At 42.0% G+C, this 24,190-nt stretch overlaps 1 protein-coding gene and 1 long non-coding RNA gene across 4 annotated transcripts in view; one reads left to right on the forward strand and one right to left on the reverse strand.

The window, feature by feature from the left end:
* Positions 1 to 498: 498 nt before the first annotated feature.
* LOC122550848 (uncharacterized) lies at positions 499 to 7,376 on the reverse strand. The gene is made up of 3 exons (XR_006311960.2): positions 7,238 to 7,376; positions 6,101 to 6,201; positions 499 to 716 (listed from the first exon to the last, which is right to left on the reverse strand). It is a non-coding gene; the product is annotated as an uncharacterized LOC122550848 (long non-coding RNA).
* Positions 6,218 to 24,190, forward strand: part of arhgef17 (Rho guanine nucleotide exchange factor (GEF) 17) — a 448,495-nt gene continuing 430,522 nt past the window's right edge. For all 3 annotated transcript variants that reach the window (XM_043692177.2, XM_043692178.2, XM_043692179.2), the window contains exon 1: positions 6,218 to 10,161. In XM_043692177.2, coding sequence (XP_043548112.2) covers positions 6,391 to 10,161 — 3,771 coding nt within the window. In that variant the 5' untranslated portion in view covers positions 6,218 to 6,390. The remainder of the gene's footprint in view (positions 10,162 to 24,190) is intronic.

The raw sequence follows: 24,190 nt of genomic DNA on the forward strand, positions 1-24,190 counted from the left end.
AAAAAATGTGTTCTACAATTAAATCCCTGAATTAAAGAGTATAATGTAATTGATAATCCAATGTCCTTTTTTTTCGACAATCCACATGTATAGACAGAGAGTGAACCCGAGTTAAGAGATTGACTTATTTGAAATGTCTGTCCACACTCACTATCCTTGCTTAGTTAAAAATCACAACACCAGGTTATAGTCCAACAGGTTTATTTGGAAGCACTAGCTTTTGGATCACTGCTCCTTCATAAGGATCACCTGATGAAGGAGCAGCACTCCAAAAGCTCGTGCTTCCAAATAAACCTGATGGACTATAACCTTGTGTTGTGTGATTTTTAACTTTGTGCACCCCAGTCCAACACCAGCATCTCCAAATAATGACTATCGTTGCTTAAACATACCTGGCCATTAGTATGAGGTACCGGAGCACTGCCAACACCTGTGGAAGCATATTTAACATGAGGCTGCACCATCACGAAGCAGAGGAAAGTCAGGGAAACAGAAACATCTGTGTTTATATTTTTATTCACATTTTGATAACAACTTATATTTAAATTTACATTTACCTTTTAATGTGGTAAAACATTCTAAAGTACTTCACGGGAGCATTAGCAAACAAAATTTAATTCTGATCCACATAAGGAAATATTAGGAGATCTGACCAAACTTTGATCAAAGAACTAAAAACAGAAATTGCTGGTGAAACTCTGCAGGTCTGACAGCATCTGTGGGAAGAAAGCAGAGTTAATATTTTGAGTCCAGTAACTAACTCTCTCTCAGAACTTCATGCTGCTAGATGTGTTGAGTTTTTGCTTTTCTTTCAGATCTCCAGCATCTGCAGTTCTTTGTTTTATTTTGATCAAACAAATAAGTTTTAAGCAGTCTTAAGAGGAGGACAGAGTGGGGAAAGGTTCAGTCAGGAAATTACAGAGTTTAGAAAGTCTGACTGCCAACTCGAAGAACAATTAAAATCAGGGATGCACAAGACACTGGAATTGGAAAGATACAGAGATATCCAAAGTGTTATAAAGTTGGAAGAGGTTACAAACATAGGGAGAGGTGAGCCTGTGAAAGAACTTGAAAACAATCATGATAATTTTAAAGTGGAGTTATTGCCAAACCATGAACCAATGCTGGTTATCAAGTACAGGGGTGAACAGAGCTAACACAAAAGGCTGCTGGGTTTTGGATGACCTTATGTTGATGTAGAATGCAAAGACGTAGGCAGGCAAGGAGAGAATTGGAATGGTTAAATGGTAGAAGAATAAAGGCATGAAGATTTCAACAGTAGATGAGCTAACATAGGGACAGAATCAGGCAATGGTATAAAGGTGGAAGTAGGTGGACTTTGTGATGGAGTGGAATGTACGGATTGAAGCTCAGGGTTACAAATGTTGAAGATTTAGAGGTACCGGTGTTGGACTGGGGTGTTCAAAGTTAAAAATCACACAATACCAAGTTATAGTCCAACAGGTTTATTTGGAAGCACTAGCTTTCGGAGCACTGCTCCTTCATCAGTTGATGAAGAGGGAGCGCCTCGAAAGCTCGTGCTTCCAAATAAACCTGTTGCACTATAACCTGGTGTTGTGTAATTTTTAAGTATGTTGAAGAGGTGGTGAACAGAGGGTACAGCCATGGATAGATGGCAAACACAGGAATGGAACCACTTGCAATGGAAGGGTGTTTTTTCTGCTAGAGACTGAAGATAGTGGCTTTGCAATATTTTGTTGGAGGAAATTTCTGCTCAGCCAGTGAATGTTGGGCAAATGTGAGAAGAATGAAAGATGTGGGGTCAAGAGGTGATAGTGGAATGGAGCTAAGTGTTGTTTTTGCACATATAGAAATTCAAGTGTATGCTTTCTTGATGGCAATTAAGGATGAACAACAAATGCTGGCCTTACGAGTGATGCTGACATCCCATGACAGAATAAAAGCATTCGGCTTATAACTGGTGTGGGAGACCGGGATAAGCTGGCAGAACCTTAAATTTAGATCCTGACCATTTGGCGATGTCAGGAGGCATTTTTTCATAAAAAGCATAGTTGGATTCTGCAACACTCTCTTCTTAGACTGTTGAGGCAAGATCAATTGAAAACTTCAAAAAATGAGAGAGAGAGATGTATTTGTATTTGAGGATATTAAAAGGAATAAGGTCAGAACGAGCAGGAGCAGACTGAGAAAGGAGTTTAGCAGCAAAGAGAGTTGAGAAAAAACAGCAGACATTTAAGAAAATGGTTCATGGTTCAAAAGAAAGACATATCTGAGTTAGAAAGAAGCATTCCAGGGAGGAAATAAACCAATCATGATTAACCAAGGAAGTTAACGATAGATCAAGCTGAAAGAAATAACAAAATGTGACAAAGATTAATGGCAAGCCTGAGGATTGGGCAAGTTTTAAAAAGACAATCAAAAAAATAATAAAGTGGGGAAGATAAACTTTGAGGGTAAACTTGCAAGTAATATCAAGATAGACAGCAAGATCTTCTTTAAATATATAAAAAAAGGAGGCCAAAGTGAACATTGCCTCCCTTAGACGATGAGGCTGGGAAAATAATAACGGGGAACCAGGAAAAGGTAGAAGAGTTGAATAAATACTTCAGTCTTCAAAGTAGAATACTCTAATAGCCTTCCAAAATGACTAATTAATCAAGAGGCAAAAGGAGGCGAGGAAATAAATTCAGTAACTATCACCAAAGGAAAAGTACTAGGGAAACTAATGGGGGCCAAAGACTGATAAGTCCCCTGGACCCAATAGGATGCATCTAAGGATATTAAAGTGGTTACAGAGGTTATGAATGTATTGGTATTAATCTTTTAAAAATCCTTAGATTCAGGAAAAGACACAGAGGATTGGAAAACTGCCAATGTAACATTTTTATTCAAAGATGGAAGAAGCAAACAGATAACTATAGGCCTCTTATTTTAACATCTGTCATTTGGAAAATGTTGGTTTCTGTTATAAATGATGTAACAACACAGCATTTAGAAATACATAGTATGATCAGAATCAACTCGGCTTCAAGAAGGGGAGATAATGCCTGACACATTTATTCAAATTCTTTGAGGTGGAATCAAGCGAGCTAGATGAAAGGGAAACATGAAAATAATGTGTTTGGATCTTTAGAAGTTATTTGGTAAAGCTATCATAGGTTAGCTTGCTTAATGAAAATCCTTGGTGTTGGGGTATAATGGGATGGATAGAGGATTGGCTAACTAATAGAAGCCAGAGTTGGGATAAAGGGGATATTTTCAAAATGACACCCTGTAACTAGTGGAGTGCCACAGGGGTCAGTGCTGGAGCCACAATTATTTGCGATATATATGAATGATTTGGATGGGGCAAGTAAATGTACTGTAGCCAAGTGCGCAGATAACACAAAAAATAGGCGGGAAGGTAAATGCAGAGGATGGCTCAGAGAGGCTGCAGGAGGGATCTAGACAGGTAATGTCAGTGGGCAAAAACTTGGCAGATGGAATGTAATGGGAGAAAGTGTGAGGTTGTGCACTTTGGCACGAAGAATAAAAAAAACTGAACATTATTTAAATGGAGAAAGGCAGCAGAAAGTTACAGTACAGAGGGATTTGGACACCCGGTGCATAGATCATAAAGAGCTAGCATGCAGGTTCACAGGTAATGTGGAAGACCAACTCAATGATGTCCTTTATTTCAAAGGAATGGAACATAATAGGGAGGTATTGCTAAAACCATACAAGGCACTAATCAGACCACAGCTGGAATACAGTTTTGGTCCCCTTAGCTAAGGAATATATACTGGCATTGGAGGCAATCCACTGGGCTGAATCTGGGTAAGGAAGGATTGTCTTAGAAAGAGAGGTAGAGCCTATTGGGCTTATACTCATTGGAGTTTAGAAGAATGAAACCTTAATTGAAACATTTGAGATGTTACAAATGAGACAACATATAGGGGACTTGACAAAATATATTTGGATAGGTTGTTCCCTCTTGTAGCAGGGCGTAAGACCAGAGGGTGTAATCTCAAAATAAAGAGTCGTCAATTTAAAACAGAGGCAGAAATATTTCTCTTGAGGACAGTCAACCTGTGGAATGCTTTACCACAGAAGACTGTGGAAGCTGGATTATTGAGTATATTTGAGGCTGAAATGCACCAGTTTTTGATCAGTAAGGGAGTCAAGGATTTTGATGAAAAGGCAGGAACTGGCGTTGAGGATTATCATATCAGCTATGATCTCATTGAATGGCAGAGCAGGAAGCTAGATATGAGAAAGTGAGGACTGCAGATGCCTGATGAGGGGCTTATACTCGAAACGTCAACTCTCCTGCTCTTCGGATGCTGCTTGACCTGCTGTGCTTTTCCAGCACCACACATTTTAACTCAATAGGTTGGATAGCCTATTTTAACTCATACATTTTATGGTCTAAAGGAACCAAGGTGGGTATTTTCAAGCTGTGCATCAGATCAGGTAAAATCTAATTCAACTATGTGCCAAATTCGAAGGGCCGAATGGTCTACCTCCTTTTCTGTGTTCCAATTGGCGGTTGGAAGGTTTACCACTGATTACCTCAGGCTTTGTCAACCTGTTCGCAGATTATAATTTTAAAATCTTAAGGGCAGTAATGAAACTTGTAACAAAAATCAGAAATTGCTGGAAAAGCTCAGGAAGTCTGGCATCACCTGTGGAGAGAAACCAAAGTTAACGTTTCGGGTCCAGTGACCCTTCCTCAGTTCTGCCAGACCTGAGCTTTTCCAGCATTTTCTGTTTTTGTTTCTGGTTTCCAGCACCCCCAGTTCTTTCGGGTTTTTAATTAAAATTGAACACTTGCCAAGGCATAGGAATGAGGGCTCAAGTGGTGCATAGTGGTTAGCACTGTTGCCTCACAGCGCCAGGGCCTCAGGTTCGATTCCAGCTTCGGGTGACGGTCTGTGTGGAGTTTGCACATCCAGTTTCCTCTCACAGTCCAATGATCTACAGATTAGGTGAATTAGCCACGCTAAATTGCCCATAGTGTTCAGGGATGTGTAGGCTAGGTGCATTAGTCAGGGGTAAATGTAGGTGTAATAAGGTAGGGGAATGGGTGGGTTACTCTTTGGAGGGTCGGTATGGACTTGTTGGGCCGAAGGGCCTGTTTCCACACTGTAGGAATTCTATGAAGCGTTCCTCCGGTTGTACAAAGTTAAAAGTCACATAACACCAGGTTATAGTCCAACAGGTTAATTTGGAAGCACTAGCTTTTGGATCACTGCTCCTGGCTAACCTTCATCACAACGTGGTGCTGTGTGATTTTTAACTTAATTCCTGGCTACACACGATCGCTCGGGGGCGATGCAGACTTTCTGTGAGCACTTCTCACAACCACCTCGCCAATTACCACCGGAGCGTGTCGCTTTGGAATAATTTACGTTAAGAATCGAGGGGGGGGGAAGAAAAAAAAGAAACGAGAAGTTTTCAGAGGTACGGACCGAAGGCTAGTGAAAGAAAAAGGTCTCTGTGCAGCCTGAGTGAATGACAAGGACCGTGTAAACCACGGAGGAGGGGGTGGATAAAGAGGAGATGGTGCAGAGATTATTCTCAGGCACAAAGAAACCCGAACGTTAAAGACATACAAGGGCCACAGAGAATATAGAGGCTGCTGAAATCCCGTTAACATGCGGGTGCATGCAGAACACAACCCTCAAACTGCAGAGTGGAAGCCACCCCTAGCTCTAAAAGAAAGTTTTTTTTTGCAGATATAAACTGAAGGGACTCCCCCCCACCCCCCCAAACCTCTGCTAAACTTGCACCCAGAGGACGTCCCTCAGTTGACTTTCTCCGCCCCGTTTGAGACCAGTTTATTTGCATGTTTCACCCCCCAACCGGCCAAAAAAAAAGAGACAAAAGTCACGCAAAAGTAGATAGCAGATAGTCGGAGGGAGAACCCCCCCCCCACCACCACCACAAAATCAATGGGCACTGCAGCAAAGGGACTGCGGGGACACCTGAAAGGAAATGTTGGAGATCTCCGGGTGGAAGTGCTTCGGGTTTGGGGCGAAGAATCGGCGTGAAAACGCGAAGGAACAGCGCGAAAAGTTGGGAGCTGAACTTTCATCCCGTTGGCAGGACGTTTCCCCCCCCCAAAACCCAAGCTCACCTGACCTCTTGTTATTTGCGGTGTATGGCTGGGCTCGGAGAAACCCAGAGAGGTGTCGGAAAGGTCAGCGCCGGCTTGTTGCTTCCTCGCTCGGATTCCTCCTTTTGTTTTTTTTTGTTTTAAAAAAAATTCAGTAGCTGTGTGAGTATTTGTTAACTCGGAGGGGGGCGAGAACAAACCAGGGGGTCAACAATGTGTTGGGTCGTTTTCTGCAAAGGACTTGTGCAGCGGGGGATGTGAAAGGGGGAAAAGAAGGAAAGAGAGAGCTTTTATCCTTTTTCTCGTCCCCGATGGCGGAGAGAGACCAAGGGAGGAAAGTGAGTGTTTACAGAAGCGTTTCGTTCCAGTATTTGAGAGGCAGGAGCCCGCCTGGGCACAGGCAGCAGCAATGTGAGCCCTCGGCGGGCTGTGTGCACTCCCCTGGCCCGTGCCCGGCTGCAGGAGGTCGGGCTGAGCAGCAGCCGAGCCCCGCCGCCGCCGCCGCCGCCGCCAGGGTCCGCTCGGTTTGCAAACTGGTCTCCTGCAGCAGCTCCGAGGGCAAGAGGAGCCACCAGCTCTCGCCGTCCATCCGCCAGCTCTCCGAGCGCTTTGACACCGGCGACAGGGAGAGCGGCTCGCCCCCGGCTCCCGGGCTCGGAGCTGTCCCGCCGCCCAGGGCTGGCGAGCGGCAGGAACCCCCGGGGCCGGAGCCGGAACCGGAGCCGAGCCCCCGGGAGCTGCAGGCAGAGCGAGCCGAGCCCCGGGAGGAGCCAGCGCCTCCTCCCCCCGGGGAAGGGACCGGCTGGCCCAGCGTCACCGAGATGCTCAAGCTGTTCGGGGAGCCCGGTGCCAGGAAGCCGCAGCGGCCCAGCGCCGAGCTCTGTGCCTCCCCTTTCCCGTGGCCGGAGGCTCCCTCTCGGTCTGGAGCCGGTGCTGAGCAGCCCCTCAGCTGGACTGAAGGAGCCGGGAGCCCCGGACACAAAACCCCACCTCCGCCGCCACCACCACCACCACCTCCAAGCTCCCTCCCATTAGCTGTGAGGCTGCCTTGGCGTTCCTCTGCTCTGCATCGGCAAGAGGGAAGAGAGGAATCAGATAGTTTACATTCCACACATAACTGCTCCAAACCACAGGCTGTCCCCACTGCTCCCAGCTTACCGGCGAGCTCCAGCGATGAGGAACAACACAGTAGAGATCTGGTGCAGTACAACAGTCGAGTTGCAAAGATAAGCAGGTCCCAGGATAGGTCTTCAGGGAGTGAGGAAGACCAGCCCATGGTTCACAGGGATGTCAAGAGAAGATCACTGAGGAAAAAGAAAGCCAGCCTGGTGGTGGGGAACAAAGATGAGTCCGACAGTGATGCCCCCTTAGGTGAATCTCTGGCCAGGCACGAAGGGCACGGTCAGTTCCCTCACCAAGGTGAGGACGGCTGGAAGTCACAGCCAGCAGCTGAAGCAGAGCCCTCAGCACTGGACTGTTCTGCCCCGTGTGGCTTGGCAACGCTTCCATGTGAAAGGAAGCACTGTGTCTCAGCAGCCTGCCAGACAGGCAAAGTTGAACAGAGCCATAAAAGGTCTCTGGGACTGTTTGGAGACAGTGGAACGCCCAGCCCCACAAATCATTCTCACAGCACTTCAGGGTCGCCCATCCCGATGGTCTCCAGGGTGGCGAAAGTCAACATCCAGTCCTTCCTTCAGAGTCCCAGCAGTTCGAGGAGCAGTAGCAGGTACTCCAGCACTGAAACACTAAAGGACGAAGATCACTGTTCTGCATTTAGCAGGAACTTACAAGGGAATTTGAACATGCACCGGTCCCCGAGCTTTGGGCACGGAGATGGGGCAGCAAAGCATTTGAAACCGTTGGTGCGTTCCCGACCGAAGCTGCCTTTCGGGATTGTCAAGGTAAAGACTGAGGGTTCAGCTGGGAGCGTGAGTCCACAGTATGAATGTAACACTGATAAATCTAAGCACAGGAAGTCTCTGTCAAATCCTGACATAGCGTCTGAAACACTGACTTTGTTTAACTTTCTTAAATCGGACTTTTCTGGGCTCAGGATTAGGAGAAAAGAAAAGGAGGAATGTGACGGTGATGGGGTTAATCATGATCGCATTGGAGGCATTCACCGCCAAAGCACAAAGTGGCAACATGAGCTCAACTCAGTGGCAAAAGGCAAGGGCTCACTCCATCCTTTAAGCCAACAATCTGCAGGTGGACGTCCTACCCTCAAAGACCTCACTGCCACCCTACGGCGTGCCAAGTCTTTCACTTATTCTGATAAGCCAGTGACTCGCAGGCCTAGAGCTCGCCATCTCATGAAACCCAGTAATTCGGAGGCAATGCTCGCAAATATAGGGTGCTGTGATTCTGCTTCAGAGGGTGAAAACCAAGACACAGTCCACCAGAAAGGTGAAGACTTGCTGCCTGTTGATATGCAAGTTCAGTACATTCTAGAAGCAGGGCAGCTTTTTGAGAAAATCAATACAATGTGGTCTCAGAAAGAATCTCCTCTCAAACTCGACCAGAAGGAGGCAGAATGTCCCGAAGGTGCTGGGGAGGATTCGCAGTTTCAGAAAGATGCTGAATTGTCAGCTGCTGCTACTGCTGCTGCAGAGGAAGAGCTGGAACCAGTGAAAAAGGGGGAATCGGAAGAGAATTTGTCTGGTGGGAAATCAGCTGATGATTTGTCGGGACCTGAGTCTAGCATGACTGATGAAGGAATTGTTACTGAGCCTGAGACTGGATCCAGCAGCACCTTGTACAAGGACATTCCCAGTCACGTATTAGTGCGAAACACGATCAGGGACCTCAGTAAGGAGGAGAAGAGTGAGTTGCTTGTCACACAAGGCATGGCTCCTGCAATGACGGCAGTGAGGGCTGGCTACGAGAGTGTTGCAATAGGAGGGGACGTGGTGTACACTAAAACCGCTGCTTCAGTCGCTCTGGATCCTCCTTCAACTCCGAGCTCCATTCGGCGTAGGCGGAAATTCCCTCCCGGTGGCAGCAATGGATCAGATTCCAGCAATGGGAGTAATGGCGACTCCAGTGGTGACACCTATAGATCCTTCAGTGACCCAATGCCACATAGGAAATGCGCAGAAGAAACTGAAAATTTCTCTGTAGACAGCAATTTGTTGGGCTCGTTAAACTCTGTCAAAGGTGGCATCCTGGAATGCTCAGCCACTGCCTTATCAGAATGCACAGGAAGTGCAGCCAGTGACTTGTCAGTGTGCAGTGATGGCTTAAAGGACTACAACACTGTGATTCAACGTCTGGTTCGGGAACCAGGAACGATGGACAAAGTGATTGATGAGAAAGGTAATGGGAAGTTGGTGAAAAAGAAGTCACTCAGTGACCCAAGTCGGAGAGGGGAACTGAGTACCCCAGAGTTTACTGGTCCAAGTGAGCCCATAACTGAGATGGAACAGGTGATTCCAACATCTAGCAGTGAACCCATCCTTTCTGAGCAGAGAGATGAAGTAGGGGACCTGGAGGAGTTTTCTAAGCAGGTTAGAAAGCCTCGTTCACAGTCTGAACGCATGCTGCCTTTACAAGTCATTGAGGAGCAAGATAAAGCTAATTTGCAGAATTTCAGTTTGCACCCAAAACTAGCAGAAGTTCTTTCTCCACGATCAATGAGGCGCAGCTCCAAGAAGCGTAATAACAGGGTCACGCAACAGGAGGGTAGAAAGTATGATATGTTGAGTGAGATGGACCAGTCTCCACCACCCAAGACAAGGCCTTCGACCAAGCACATAAGGCACACAAGTGAGCCTGCTAACTTTGTTCCCATTGCTTCCAAAGTCATTGCCCCAGAAACCCATTTGTCTTGTAGCCAGCCAATTCATGTCACTGCCTCAGAATCCACAAGACAATCTAGAAAGCAGTTTCCCTTGGCCCAGACTCCATCCTTGGAAGATGTCACCAAGCAATACATTTTGAAAGGGGAATCATCGCTTCAACTACCAGTGGATTTGTCTGCCTCAGCTCCTGGTACGCCGACCAGCACTGAACCCCGGGTACCCTCCCTATCAAAGCCGAACGAGGAAGTAGGATCAAGTATCAACAAAGGCAAACCTCAAGTGGTAAGTGAACTGGGCAACAGATTGTTTTATGTTGATGTTTCTTTATGTATCGGCTGTACCACTGGTAGTACTGAAGAGGTTATACACTAAAAATGAGATCTTATTCAAACCCTTTGTGGTGTTCAAATGCCTTTTCATGCAGGAACAAAAACAAAATGGACGTTTTACTTGAGGACATGGTTTTAGATCTAAGTATAGATCATGTAACCAAAACAAACTTTAACATTCTGGTGTAGGGAAAACTGATAAACTCAGGTTCAGCTCAACAAGATTGAAAATGGTTTTACTCCCCTGATTGTAGAATGCATTCAACAGTTGATGGTTTGAAATGAGTTTGAGATGTAGTATTAATGGGGGAGTGGTTTTACTGGGGTGGGGGAATGCAATTAATGCAAGAGTCAGACTTGTCAGGGCTGTAACCTTTGCATGTATGTGACTAGCAATGATGACTGTAGACCCTAGATACAAAGTACAGACAACCGATAAATGGAAAACAGCTCTTCACAATACTTGGTTTCCCATATGGTTCATAACAACAGGATGTAATCAAGGCAAAAGGCTCTGCCACACACTTTGTTGCAATACTGTGATATTCTTCTGAACCAAGAGCTTTCAGGAACGATTTGTAGAGGCTAAGCAAGGATGAGGCTGTTTCCGGAAAAGTAAACATTGACATTTGTACTGTGCAGTCATGAGCTGGAAGAGCAAATGGGTTCCCCAAGTTGGGAACACAGTGTTTCTTTTGAGTCAATGTGGTTTGAAGGGGCTGAAATGTGAAAGGAAAAAAACGTTTTGATTAAATGTTGCGCTGCAATGATAGAAACGTTTTATCTCGGAACTGAAAACACAGTTAGGAATAAATTCATTAGCAGATCATTGGTTCTGTATTTGGGTAGGGATGATTTGTGATATTAAGTGAAGGGATTTAGAAAGTTTAGTGCAAGGGACATGGAGGGGAGAGGAAAGTAGGCAGATCATTGGGTGAGATAAGCAAGTAGTCACTTAGTGTCTGCTGGTAAAAGAATGTCTGTGCTTTACATTAGACAAGGGAGATCAGTCCCATCAGAAGAGCTAAAGTTTACAGGGTGGATTATAATTTACAGAAATTTGGCTAGCACATGTAACCAGAAAAGACAGGTTATGCAAGAAACTTTGGCCTTAAAACTGAGTGTATCAATAAAAGAATCCTCTTGGTGAAAAATCTATTCCTTCTAATGTAGTGTAGTTTATTGTATTGTGAAATGGCCTTTTAAAATCTACAGTTATATTAAAATGCCACAAAAAGTAATAATTATACAAGTGTAATATTCCACTTAGAAGCTATCCATGTGGAAAGTAGATTAAAATTCTCCATTTGAACTTGAGTGTATTCGTCAAGGTGCATTATATAGTTGAATGTAACAACCTAATGCACCAATGCAGACAGACTGATCTGAGTCTAATATGAATGGACAAAGAGCAAACTCCACTTCAAGCAGAACCTACTTCAACTGTTGCAAGCTGGTGAACAAAAGTCTAAAGCTTTTAATATATTCATGCTTGAAAGGGTGTCATCATATATCCTGTTTTCAGGTCATACTTATGTATGTAACAGTTAACATCTAGCCTTTCCCCTTGGCTGATCATTGAGAAGACAGAAAAGCTCTTGAATCTGAGGGGATGTACCACATTAATTAGCCAACTGTTGTTCTATTGATTCAGGAAATAAAGCAATGTTCATTCTGAGGGTGTTGTCAGTGCAGAGTGGGTCTTCATTGTGTACTGCAGTTAATACATACAGAACTACTGTTTCTCAAGTAAGTGTTTGTGAGAGGGCAACCGTTGTGTGTCACACTGAATCTATGCAGTCTGTTGTGTAGTTCTTGTAATTATTTTAACGAGAAAGGCTGAATATTGCAAAAAGGAATAAACTTTTATTGTTATTTGTACTTGACATCTGAATTGGATTTTAAAAAGTCAGCTGTATGTTGATTGATCAGTTCATGTGCTGTTTGCTATTTAAAAAAAAACAACATATTCTTTTTTTCTTGGCATGAATTGGAGACAGTTTTTGAATGAGTTACCTTTTATGGACTCCAATCCATAGAAATCCCAATAGCTGGTAATCTTTGTTGAGTTCCTAAGTTGTTCTATAGGCTTCATTCAGAAGTAATTCTTTGAAAATCTGCAGAAGTTAAAATTGTAATTGCAAATCGGCATAATCTTCCAAAGTTTTCAATTTGGGAATTAACCCTTTTTTTAACACTGAAAAATGGTGACTAACTCCATGATATAAGAGAGGCAAAATAAAGGAACCAGCAAATTATAGACTGCTAGACTAACGTCTGTTGAGGGCAGGTTATGGAATCTATATTTAAGGAATGAGTGATTGAGTACTGAAGAGGAATTGTGTTGATTAGAGAGAGAGAGAGAGAGAGAGAGAGAGAGAGAGAGAGAGAGAGAGAGAGAGCCAGCATGGCTTTGTAAAGAGCAGATTGCGTCTAGTGCGCCAGTTTTTTTTTGAGCAAGTTCATAAAGTAGTAGAAAATGAAATCTCAGATTACAGTTTATATGAACTTTGAAAAGTTGTGATAGACTTGAGCTATTTGTTAAAATTAGTGTTCATAGATTGAAGACAAACTATTAACTTAGGTGGTAGAAGGTTATTAGTAATATTGCAAACTCAGATAAAAAATGTGGTATTTCCAGGGAAACAGATCTGTTAAGGGGCTTCAGCTATTCATTGTATTTGTTAATGAAAAGTGAGAGAACTGTGGATGCTGTAAATCAGAAACAAAACAGAAGTTGCTGGAAAGGCTCAGCAGGTCGGGCAGTATCTGTGAAGGAAAATCAGGGTTAATGTTTCAGGTCCAGTGACTCTTTCTCAGAACAGTTTGTTAATGATTTGGGTAATATAGTATAAAGTAATTTATCTAAATTTGCCAACAACACAATGATTGGAGGAATGGTAAATAGTGCTGGTGGAACCATAAACTTTCTGTTTATAATTTTTAAGTGAGCAGATGAACCTGTGGCAGATGGATTTCAGTCTAGATAATTGAGAGATTATCCATTTTCAATAAAATAAAGATAACCATGAATATTATGTTAAATTATGAAAAGCTAGGAGCAGTGGAAATCCAAAAAGGTCCTTTATATATAGATCACTGTAATGTAGCAAAATTATGCAAAAAGACTAAATGTAATGTTACCTTCTTCATAACTTAAATGTAAAAGGGAGAACGCAGAGCTGCAGTATGTGCTGCTTGAATTTAGTAGGACATTCCCAGAGCTGAAAAAGGTTGAACTATGAAGGAGGATTATATAAAGCAAGCTTGTATTCTCTATTGAATATAGAAGGTTAATGTATAATTTGGTTGAACGTTTATGGATTTTGAAAAGCATTAATAGAGCTGATATAAACATTTTATTGTTGTTGAGGAGATGAGGACAGAAAGATATAAGTTTAAAAATTAGAGCCAGGTCATTGAGGAGAGTAGTTGCAAAATACTGCTTCCCACACAAAAAAATAAGAAGTATTGAACTTGCTCTTCAAAAACCATAGATGCTAGCCCCAGGTAATAACTTGAAATGTGAAATGCATAATACTCTTAGCTAACAAAAAACAAAGGATCTGGAACCAAGTCAGCTTGTTGGACTTAGGATACTAAATCACCATGAACTCATTGAACAGAACAATTAGGTCAATGGGCTGAATGTCCTTCTGTTTATGATTCTAATTGAGAGAAATCCAAGGAAGAATCAATTAAGCATTAATTGAAAATAATCCATATAATACTATGGTGACCAATTTGCAAGATGAAAAATCTTCCTAGATCTGTCCCAACCTGTCTTGTCACCTTTTCTGTTTAGCCAACTCTGTCAGTACCTTCCACCGCTCCCAACCAATAATGACTCCTGTCTGTAGGTAGAGCTCTGCAAGATGAAAACAGTGATTTGAAGAAATGACCAAGCATAAAATGAGTATATTGATCTATTAATGTTGCAGGTGTGATTGTACACATCAATATTAAGAACTTCAGCTCTTGATGACAAAGTACTGATGAAGGGCTTATGCCCAAAATGTCGATTCTCCTGCTCCTCGGATGCTGCCTGTGCTATTCTAGCACCACACTCTTGACTCTGGTCTCCAGCATCTGCAGTCCTCACTTTCTTCTAGTTGATGACAAAGTACTGTTGATTTTGACGGTCTCTTCCAAGATGGAGTTTCTCTATGGCTTCACCCGTCCCTATCTCAGGCACCCTCCTCTTTAAGACCACATAATGTAGGGACAGAAGTAGATAGAGTCATAGAGATGGACAGCATGGAAACAGACCCTTCGGTCCAACCCGTCCAGATATCCTAACCCAATCTAGTCCCACCTGCCAGCACCCGGCCCATATCCCTCCAAACCCTTCCTATTCATATACCCATCCAAATGCCTCTTAAATGTTGCAATTGTACCAGCCTCCACCACATCCTCTGGCAGCTCATTCCATATACGTACCATCCTCTGCGTGAAAAAGTTGCACCTTTAGGTCTCTTTTATATCTTTCCCCTCTCATCCTAAACCTATGCCATCTAGTTCTGGACTCCCCGACCCCAGGGAAAAGACTTTGTCTATTTATCCTATCCATGCCCCTCATAATTTTGTAAACTTCTATAAGGTCACCCCTCAGCCTCTGACGCTCCAGGGAAAACAGCCCCAGCCTGTTCAGCCTCTCCCTGTAGCTCAAATCCTCCAACCCTGGCAACATCTTTGTAAATCTTTTCTGAATCCTTTCAAGTTTCACAACATTTTTCCGATAGGAAGGAGACTAGAATTGCACGTAATATTCCAACAGTTGCCTAACCAATGTCCTGTACAGCCACAACATGACCTCCCAACTCCTGTACTCAATTCTCTGACCAATAAAGGAAAGCATACCAAACGCCTTCTTCACTATCCTATCTACCTGCGACTCCACTTTCAAGGAGCTATGAACCTGCACTCCAAGGTCTCTTTGTTCAGCAACACTCCCTAGGACCTTACCATTAAGTGTATAAGTCCTGCGAAGATTTGCTTTCCCAAAATGCAGCACCTCGCATTTATCTGAATTAAACTCCATCTGCCACTTCTCAGCCCATTGGCCCATCTGGTCTCGATCCTGTTGTAATCTGAGGTAACCCTCTTCGCTGTCCACTACACCTCCAATTTTGGTGTCATCTGCAAACTTAGATTAGATTAGATTACATTACAGTGTGGAAACAGGCCCTTCGGCCCGCCGAAGCGCAACCCACCTATACCCCTACATTTACCCCTTACCTAACACTACGGGCAATTTAGCATGGCCAATTCACCTGACCTGCACATCTTTGGACTGTGGGAGGAAACCGGAGCACCCGGAGGAAACCCACGCAGACACGGGGAGAACGTGCAAATTCCACACAGTCAGTCGCCTGAGGCGGGAATTTTTGCTTTCCCAAAATGCTAACTGTACCTCTTATGCTCTCATCCAAATCATTTATGTAAGTGACAAAAAGTACAGGGCTCAGCACTGATCCTTATGGCACTCCACTGGTCACAGGCCTCCAGTCTGAAAAACAACCCTCCACCACCACCCTCTGTCTTCTACCTTTGAGCCAGTCCTGTATCCAAATGGCTAGTTCTCCCTGTATTCCATGAGATCTAACCTTGCTAATCAGTCTCCCATGGGGAACCTTGTCGAACGCCTTACTGAAGTCCATATAGATCACATCTACTGCTCTGCTCTCATCAATCTTCTTTGTTACTTCTTCAAAAAACTCAATCAAGTTTGTGAGACATGATTTCCCACACACAAAGCCATGTTAACTATCCCTAGTCAGTCCTTGCCTTTTCAAATACATGTACATGCTGTCCCTCAGGATTCCCTCCAACAACTTGCCCACCACCGAGGTCAGGCTCACTGGTCTATAGTTCCCTGGCTTGTCTTTACCGCCCTTCTTAAACAGTGGCACCACATTTGCCAACCTCCAGTCTTCTGGCACCTCACCTGTGACTATCGATGATACAAATATCTCAGTCATGTAGATGGGTTAACTCCAGGAAGGGTAAGAGAGGTAGGCAGCTAGTGCAGGAGTCTTTTGTAGATATATCCATTTCAAACAGGTGTGCTGTTTTGGAAAATGTAGGGGGTGATGGATTCTCAGGGAAACGTAGCACGAACTGCCAAGTTTCTGGTATTGAGACTGGCTCTAATGCAACGAGGGGTACATTGGCTTCCAAGAAATCAATTGTGTTAGGGGATTCTGTAGTCAGAGGTACAGACAGACGTTTCTGTGGCCAGCAGAGAAAAAACAGAATGGTGTGTTGTTTCCCTGGTGCCAGGATCAAGGATGTCTCAGAGAGGGTGCGGAATGTTCTCATGGGGGAGAGGGGCCAGCAGGAGGTCATTGCTCACTGAATCTCCAGTGCCGTTCAGTGTAGTCATGGCTGATTTGATAATCCGCAGCTCCACTTTCCTGCCTTATCCACCCCCCCGACCCTTGATCCCCTTGCTGATTAAAAATCTGTCTGCCTCAGCCTTGAATATATGTAATGACCCAGTCACTACAGATCTGAGGCAAAGCATTCCACAGATTCACTACCTTCTGAAATAAATATTTCCTCATCTCTGTTTTAAATGGGTGACTGCTTACCATAGGATTATGCCCTTGCTTCCTGGAGTCTCCCATAAGGGGAAACAAACTCTCTGCATCTAGTCTGTTAAGCTCCCCAAGAAACTTATATTTTTCAATAGGGCCATCTCCATTTTTCTAAATCCAATGGGTACTGCCCACCTATTCAACCGTTTCTGATGAGAAAATCCCTCCTTACCCAGCATTAAACCAATGACTCTTCTCTGCACTGTCTCCAGATCTAGTATATTTTTCCTCATTACAGGGACCAAAACTCTGCACAGCATTCCTGGTGTGGCCGAACCTTAGCAAGATCATTCTCTTTAACTCAATTATGTTTGCCTTCTTTATTACGCTTTGGAACGTGGATGCTAGCTTTTTGTGATTCATACATGAAGATTCCCACAATCCTCAGTCTTGAAGCTTTGAGTTTATTCTTCTCATCTATCCTTCCAGCCAAAATGCACAACCTCATACTTTCTCACGCTTTTCCATCTCCCAAGTTTTTGCCCAATTGACCTGTCTGTGTTCCTCTGCAGGGTCTTTATTTTGTCCTCACTTCTCACCTATTTTTGTGTCATCTGCAAACTTGACAATAATACAATATCTTTTCTCATTCAAGTCTTCAAATGTATTATAAGTAATCACAGCTCCATCACTGATCACTGTGGCACTCCAATACTTACAGGTTGCCATCCTGAAAATACCCATTTTATCCTTCTGTTAGTTTGCCAATCCTCTATCTGTAATAACGTACTATCCCCAACACCATGGGACGTTATCTTGGATAGCTTATCAAATACCTTCTGGAAATCCAAACGTATAACATCTACTGGTTCCCATTTATCTATTCTACCTATTAACTCCTCAGAACTATAATAAATTTATCAGGCATGATTTCCCCTTTCTGAAGTCATATTGACTGTTTGATTATATTATGTATTTCGGAAGCTTTACTATTACATCCTTTGTCATAGACGCTAACGTTTTAACAGTGATGGTTGCGAAATTAATTGGCCCATACTTACCTTTTTCCATCCTTTTTGAACGTGTGTGTTAAATTGACAGTTTTCCAATGCTTTTGGAAGTGCCACAACCATCTCAGATTTACCAATTTTGACCTTTTGCACATCTTCCATTTTCATTGGTCTACAATTGGTGCTTGTGCCTTCAGCAATATCTCAACCTGTGGCTCACTACTTGGGCTGCTAATTAAAACTTACCTCAGGAAGGCCTTTTGAGACTGAGGTGAGGAAGAATTTGCTCACTTGGAGGTTGGTGGATCTTTGGAATTTGCCACCTCAGGGAGGGCTGTGGAAGCCTAATCATTGAGGAAGTTCAAGACAGAAATGCTTAGGTCTCAGGACTGATGCGATTTAAGGATATGGAGAACATGTAGAAAAATGGCACTGAAGTGATGATCAGCCATTATCTAGAGTGGTGGGGCAGGTTTGAGGGCCTGAATGTTCTGCTCTTGTTTTTTTGCCCAGCGTTTTGCCACCTGCTATAATATCTCCTTACATGGTTCAGTATCACATTCTGATTTGCAACGGTCTTGTGAAGTGTATTGAGATCCTTTTACAGTGTTAAAGATGCTACATGAGAAGAAAGTTGTAGTAATGTTCAAATGTCTCTCGGCAATCTGAATGGATTTCTGTAACTTGTCATAATGCAGTCTCACATTGCCCATTATAAGACACTCAGTTTCTGCTGATAGGTTTCTTTGAGATAAATATTGCACCATCCATTCATAAGTTTACCCATTGCACTCCTTGACTCTCTGCCAACAATGCCAGAGGAGATGTATTAGCTTATGACCAGTCATTTAAAAACAAATCTTCTATCCCGTGCAGTTTTAAAAAAATTGACAATGAAAGGGTGAAATTCATAGGATGCTAGTTCGCTCAGCTGTAACCATGGCAATACTGAGGTCTAACGTTGGGAAACATTTTGTCTCAACCTTTTCTTGATTTAAGTGGAGAAATTAAGTTTTTAAATTTGTAAACCTAGTTTTGATTCACCTTTCCTCCTATCTGAAATGGCAGAATATGATATATCAAATCAATGGAACATATCTCAGACTGAAGGTAGTAAAATATTTTGAACTTATGTCATTCTTGGATCTGACAAACACTGCTGATGTTATCTTGACCTTGAACTTACCATCTACTTTATATTTAAAAAAAACGCTATTTTGTCTTTCAGAGATTCCTCCTATATTTCAGTCAAGTAGGAAGGATCATTCTCCAGATTGACAACTGTGTCCACCTCTCTGAAAAAATATAGTAAGGACAGAGGGCAGGAATACAGCCACCTCTAAAAAATCTCTAGTTATTATGCTGCTAGTTAACCACAATATGTCAGTTATATCCAGATTACCTCTGGTATTGTCATACTGGGCCATGAAAAGACCCTGCTCCCTCCCCAGTAAATATTTCTACATGTGGCATAGTTTTTCAAAAAAAAAAGACAGTGTACCAATTACAAAAGATAAAAACCTTAAAAATATAACACCCAGTGAAAATCTAGAAAGGAGGGAGCTATAAAATGCTAAGGTATTTAAAAAAAGCTGTAATAATCAATTTAGAAAGGGAATCCAATTTTAAAAATTTGCAAGGAACATCAAAAGATTTTAGAGATTAAGGAACAGCGTTGAATAGTAAAGAAATTATGAACTTGTTTACTAAGTTTATTATCTGTGTATCAGCTTTCAGAATAGGAGGACAAAATATCAGCAATATACAAGAGATATTAAATTTAAGGAACATCAGTGGATTATATCAACATTTAAAACAAAAACAGAATTAAGATGGTTAAGTCTCCAGGATGAGATGACTTTCTCTTCAGGGTTGAAAAGAAAATATGGGGGGGGGGGAGGGGTGGAACTGCAGATGTAATATTCATTACTTCACAAAGCTCTCTGGATTTAATAACAATGTCTTTTTAGGTTTTCACAGTTGTATGTCCCTTCATTACATAAGGAGGGAAGGAGAAAGAAACCAGAAAGTTCAAAATCAGTTGTGGGAAATTACGGGAGTCTATCAGAAACATCATGACTCAATAATATTAATGACCTGGACTTGGGTACATAGCATGATTTTAGTTTGTAGATGACACAATATTGGAAAGTAGTAGCAATGATAGTAACCGTCTTCATGTGGACATAATTGTACAAGGACTGGTAAAATGTGCAATCACAAGACAGATTACGAAAAAAAGTCAATGCAAAAAAATTTTAAATAATACATTTTGTCATGAAGAATGAAGAGAAGCAATTTAAACTGAACATTTCAAATGGAAGTTGCAGCAAGACTAATCTTTGAATTGCTGTACACTTTGATAAATGTGAACTGCTGAGAGTCAGTTTAGTTTTATGAAAGCTAGATCATGTCTGACCATACTGGTTGAATATTTTAGGAAGGTCGCTATCATGATCTGTACCAAATTTCAAAGGACATTAGCTGAAGCTCTGCAGAAGTCAGTTAAAAACTAAACAGAATTGAATTGAATTGACAGGCACTTCTCCCCACCCTGACCACCAAATGGTAAGTTGGGTGCTACTTTTCAATTTTTAAAGAAGTCCCCCATGCTCCTTGAACTCAAGAGCTGTGCCTCTGTCTGTGTTACTGTTTGAGATCCACAAACTCCAGGTGACTTTCTGTCAGATCACTTGTAGGGGAAGGCGAGAAGCTTCATTAACCCTACTTATGAGCTGAGACAAAGTCAGAAGTTACATGACACCAAGTTATAGTTCAACAGGTTTATTTAAAATCATAAGCTTTCAGAGTGCTGCTCCTTCACCAGTCTAACACCGCATCTCCACATCAGAGCTGCGACAAGGAGCAGAAAGTCGTAGAACAGTAAAACATAGAAGGAAAGCCTTTTGGCCTGTTAGATTTGTGTTGGCTCTTTCCCATATCTCTACAATTTGTTTACCTTATCCAAATCCTTTTGAATATTACTATTGAATCCATATCCATCATCTGGTCAGGCTAACATGCCAAATCTTAATTATTCAGTCATACAAAACTGAACCATTACTTTTATATATATCAAAAACTATGTTGTTTTTTAAAAAAAATCTTGCAATCATCAGAACAAGGATACAAAATCAGTCTTGAAAGTAGAGACGCCATCTTATACAGAATGAGAAGAGGGTGCTGATTGGTTGAGCTATCAATGGCATGGAGATTCTGCAACAACTGTTAACTGGCAATCTTAATTTTCACATCAGGCAGGTAGATTCTCATTGGTCAGGCCCAGAATACCATGGGAATGCAGGGGAGTTCACATCTCCTGACTACATTTTCTAAAAAAAGAGTGCAATGAACAAATTCCTTTGCTCCACATAAAGCAAGGTCTTGAGTATTTATTTGTGTAGCTTTTAGCATATGCAAACCTATCACACTGCAGGACTTGCAAGTGAGCTTAAATTGGCTTCTGGTGTAACTCTTAGCAGAGTCTAGATTATTTAATTGTTGAATTCAAATAGCAGAGCCACATCTAATGATGGATATACATTTCTGAGGCGTACAAGGTCAAGCTGGTTGAGTTCAAACCAACATTACTCATTTGTGTGGTAGACAAATAGGCAATCATGAAAATTCATGAAAGATTGAGTTTATTGTGATGTTTTTGTACAAGTGTGCTCAGTGCTACATTAGTAAATACTTGAGACCCTGCTTTGTGTAGGTAAATGGAACTTGTAGATACATTGCACACTCTCAAACAAAAAGGAGTCATGGAAATACTGCATCCCTGTGGCAACACTCTGCCCAATCAGAATCCACCTGCCTGATCTGAGAATTAAGATTGACAGTTATCTGTTCTTTCTGGAGCTCCATACCAACGATAGCTCAACCAATCAGCATGCTGTTCTCAATCTGTATAAATTTGTCGTCTTTCATATCTGTTTCTTACATTTTAGTTCTGATAAGTGCAGGATGAAAAGTTTCAACTTCTTGCCTCCTTTTAGCAGTGTTTATGTTTCTAACTATTAGTTGCATAATAAAATATTTCCTCATGTTACCTTTGGTTCTGTTGCCTTCTTTGTGCATTTTAGACATTCTCTTTGTTTACTCTACATAAACCTTTTAAGATATTAATATCTATTAACTCTTCTCTCACCTTCTTCTGCTCTCAGGAGAATATAACTCTATGAGCTGATTTTCTGATATCTTGCCACATTTCTTATTTGAATGTGTCTGTCCCTGTACAATATCATCTCAGGTGGAAATAAGTTACTATTCATCTGAAATATGGGTAGATCTATATTTCTTTCTCTTCCTAAAGTAATTTTTTAAGAACATCTTTCCACTGCATTCTCCAATACTTAAACAATTTTTATACCAATTGTTGATGATTCCAGTTTTTTTCCTGTTCTGACAACCTTGGTCAGGCAGATTCTAACCAGACATTTTCAACTGCTCTATGAGTGTGTGAAATCATGGGCAGGAATTGTGAATGCAAAGGAAATTCAAATATTGATGAAGTCAGTTTTACTTTTCTTGCAATTATTATATGAATCAATTTTCTCTGGAACATCTTTTTGTATGTTACTCTCTTCACTTTATGTATGGCTCATTATCTTTGTGAATTATGCTTGGTATGATCCAATTTCGGAAACAGTGATAAGTTCCAATTTGTACAATGTCTTTAAGCTGAAGAAAGGATGATACTATAGAATGAAGCTGAGCATTAATATAATGAAAGCTAGGAGTTATCTCTTTGTTCATGTTTCAGTCTAATCTGGTGAAATCAAATATCAGCTATTGCCAGTTGCTCTGTAATATAAACTATATGCATTTAACCATTTTCACTCATTCCCACTACATGTACCAATTGCACGAAAACTGATCAAATTAGTTTTGGTCATCTTGAGCCAAGACCTGTGAGCTGATTGACTGAATGCTTTATTGTCACATCCATCTAGGGACATACAATGACAAATATCACTATATAGTGCCAGATTGCGTCTTTACAGTGTACAGCTGGAATTGTTATTTCATCCTGAGCATTAATTGGTGTCTTTCATGTAATCTCATAAAATTGAATATATGCCCAGTATTTTTATGGCTAACAAAGTTAGGAGTACAATTTTTGTACAAATGTTAGACGGCTCGTTTGCTGAGGTGATTAATGGGTTAGATTTTCCATTAAATTACATATACTTGCTCAAATACTGGCAGATGCAACCTGCAGCGATGGGCTTAATATGTCATCTTGCTATTACTTTTAATCAAAGTTGTTCAGTTTTGGAGTGAGCTGGGCTGGTTTTACCCCAAGATGTATCAGACCTTAGCATGAGAACCTGAGACTCCTTGTCTGGTTTTATTCTGTGTTACACATTTGTGTCTTCCAAGTAATTTCTTATACCAAATAGGATAAAGGGTTAAACTTGGGCTTGGTAATGGTGCAATGGAATTGTCATAGATTAGTAATCAAGCAATTCAGATTAGTAATCAAGCAATCCATGTGACATCAAGAAATGCTGACAGTGCTGTTTACTGCAACAACTATGGGCCCTAACAATACTTTGGTAATAGTAATGAAGACATAGGCTCCAGGACTTTCCATGCCTGTAGCCAAGCTGTTTCAGTACAGCCACAACATTGGCATTCACCTGACAATGTGGCTTACGTAGGTTCTATACACAAGAACAGGACATATCCGATCTGGCCAATTACAACTCCATCAGTCTACTCATGATCATCAGTAAAGTAATGGAAAGGGTCATCAACAGTGCTATCCAGCAACACATGTTGAGTTTGGGTTCCATTAGGGTCACTCAGCTTCTGACCTCATTCGAGCCCTTGTTTAAACACAGACAAAAGAGTTGAATTCAGAGGTGAGGTGTGAGTGACTGCCCTTGACAATCAAGATTGTGTGTGATATTATGGAGCCTTTTAGGTAGACTCAATAAGAATTTATCATCATCAGTTCTTCCATTATCAATTTCCTAAGGTGGTTACCATTAACTGGAAGCTGACCTGGACTGCCATATAAATAGAGTGCCTAAAAGAGCATGCCATTGGCTGGATTCTTGCAGAAAGTTACTCCCCTCAAAGCCTGCCCGACATTTACAAGGTGTCAGCCAGGTGTGTGATAGAATTCTTCCCACTTGCATCCAATAGCACAACTCAAGAATCTTCACATCACCCAGGATAAAGCAGCCAGCTTGACACATCTCAGAAACAAACACTCCCTCTGCCACCCAATGCTCAGCAGCAGCAGTGTCTGCCATTTCAAAGGTGCATTGCAGAAATTTACCAAGGCTCCTTAGCACCTTCTAAACCCAAACCATTACCATCTAGAAGAACATGGGAACATGGGAACACCACAATCTGCAAGTTCCCCTCCAAACGACTCACTGTCCTCACTTGGAAACATATCACTATTTCATCACTATCG

Source organism: Chiloscyllium plagiosum, unplaced genomic scaffold, assembly GCF_037043375.1.
Source record: "Chiloscyllium plagiosum isolate Xiang-an unplaced genomic scaffold, Cpla_swu_hap1 HiC_scaffold_6, whole genome shotgun sequence".
Classification (NCBI taxonomy): domain Eukaryota; kingdom Metazoa; phylum Chordata; class Chondrichthyes; order Orectolobiformes; family Hemiscylliidae; genus Chiloscyllium; species Chiloscyllium plagiosum.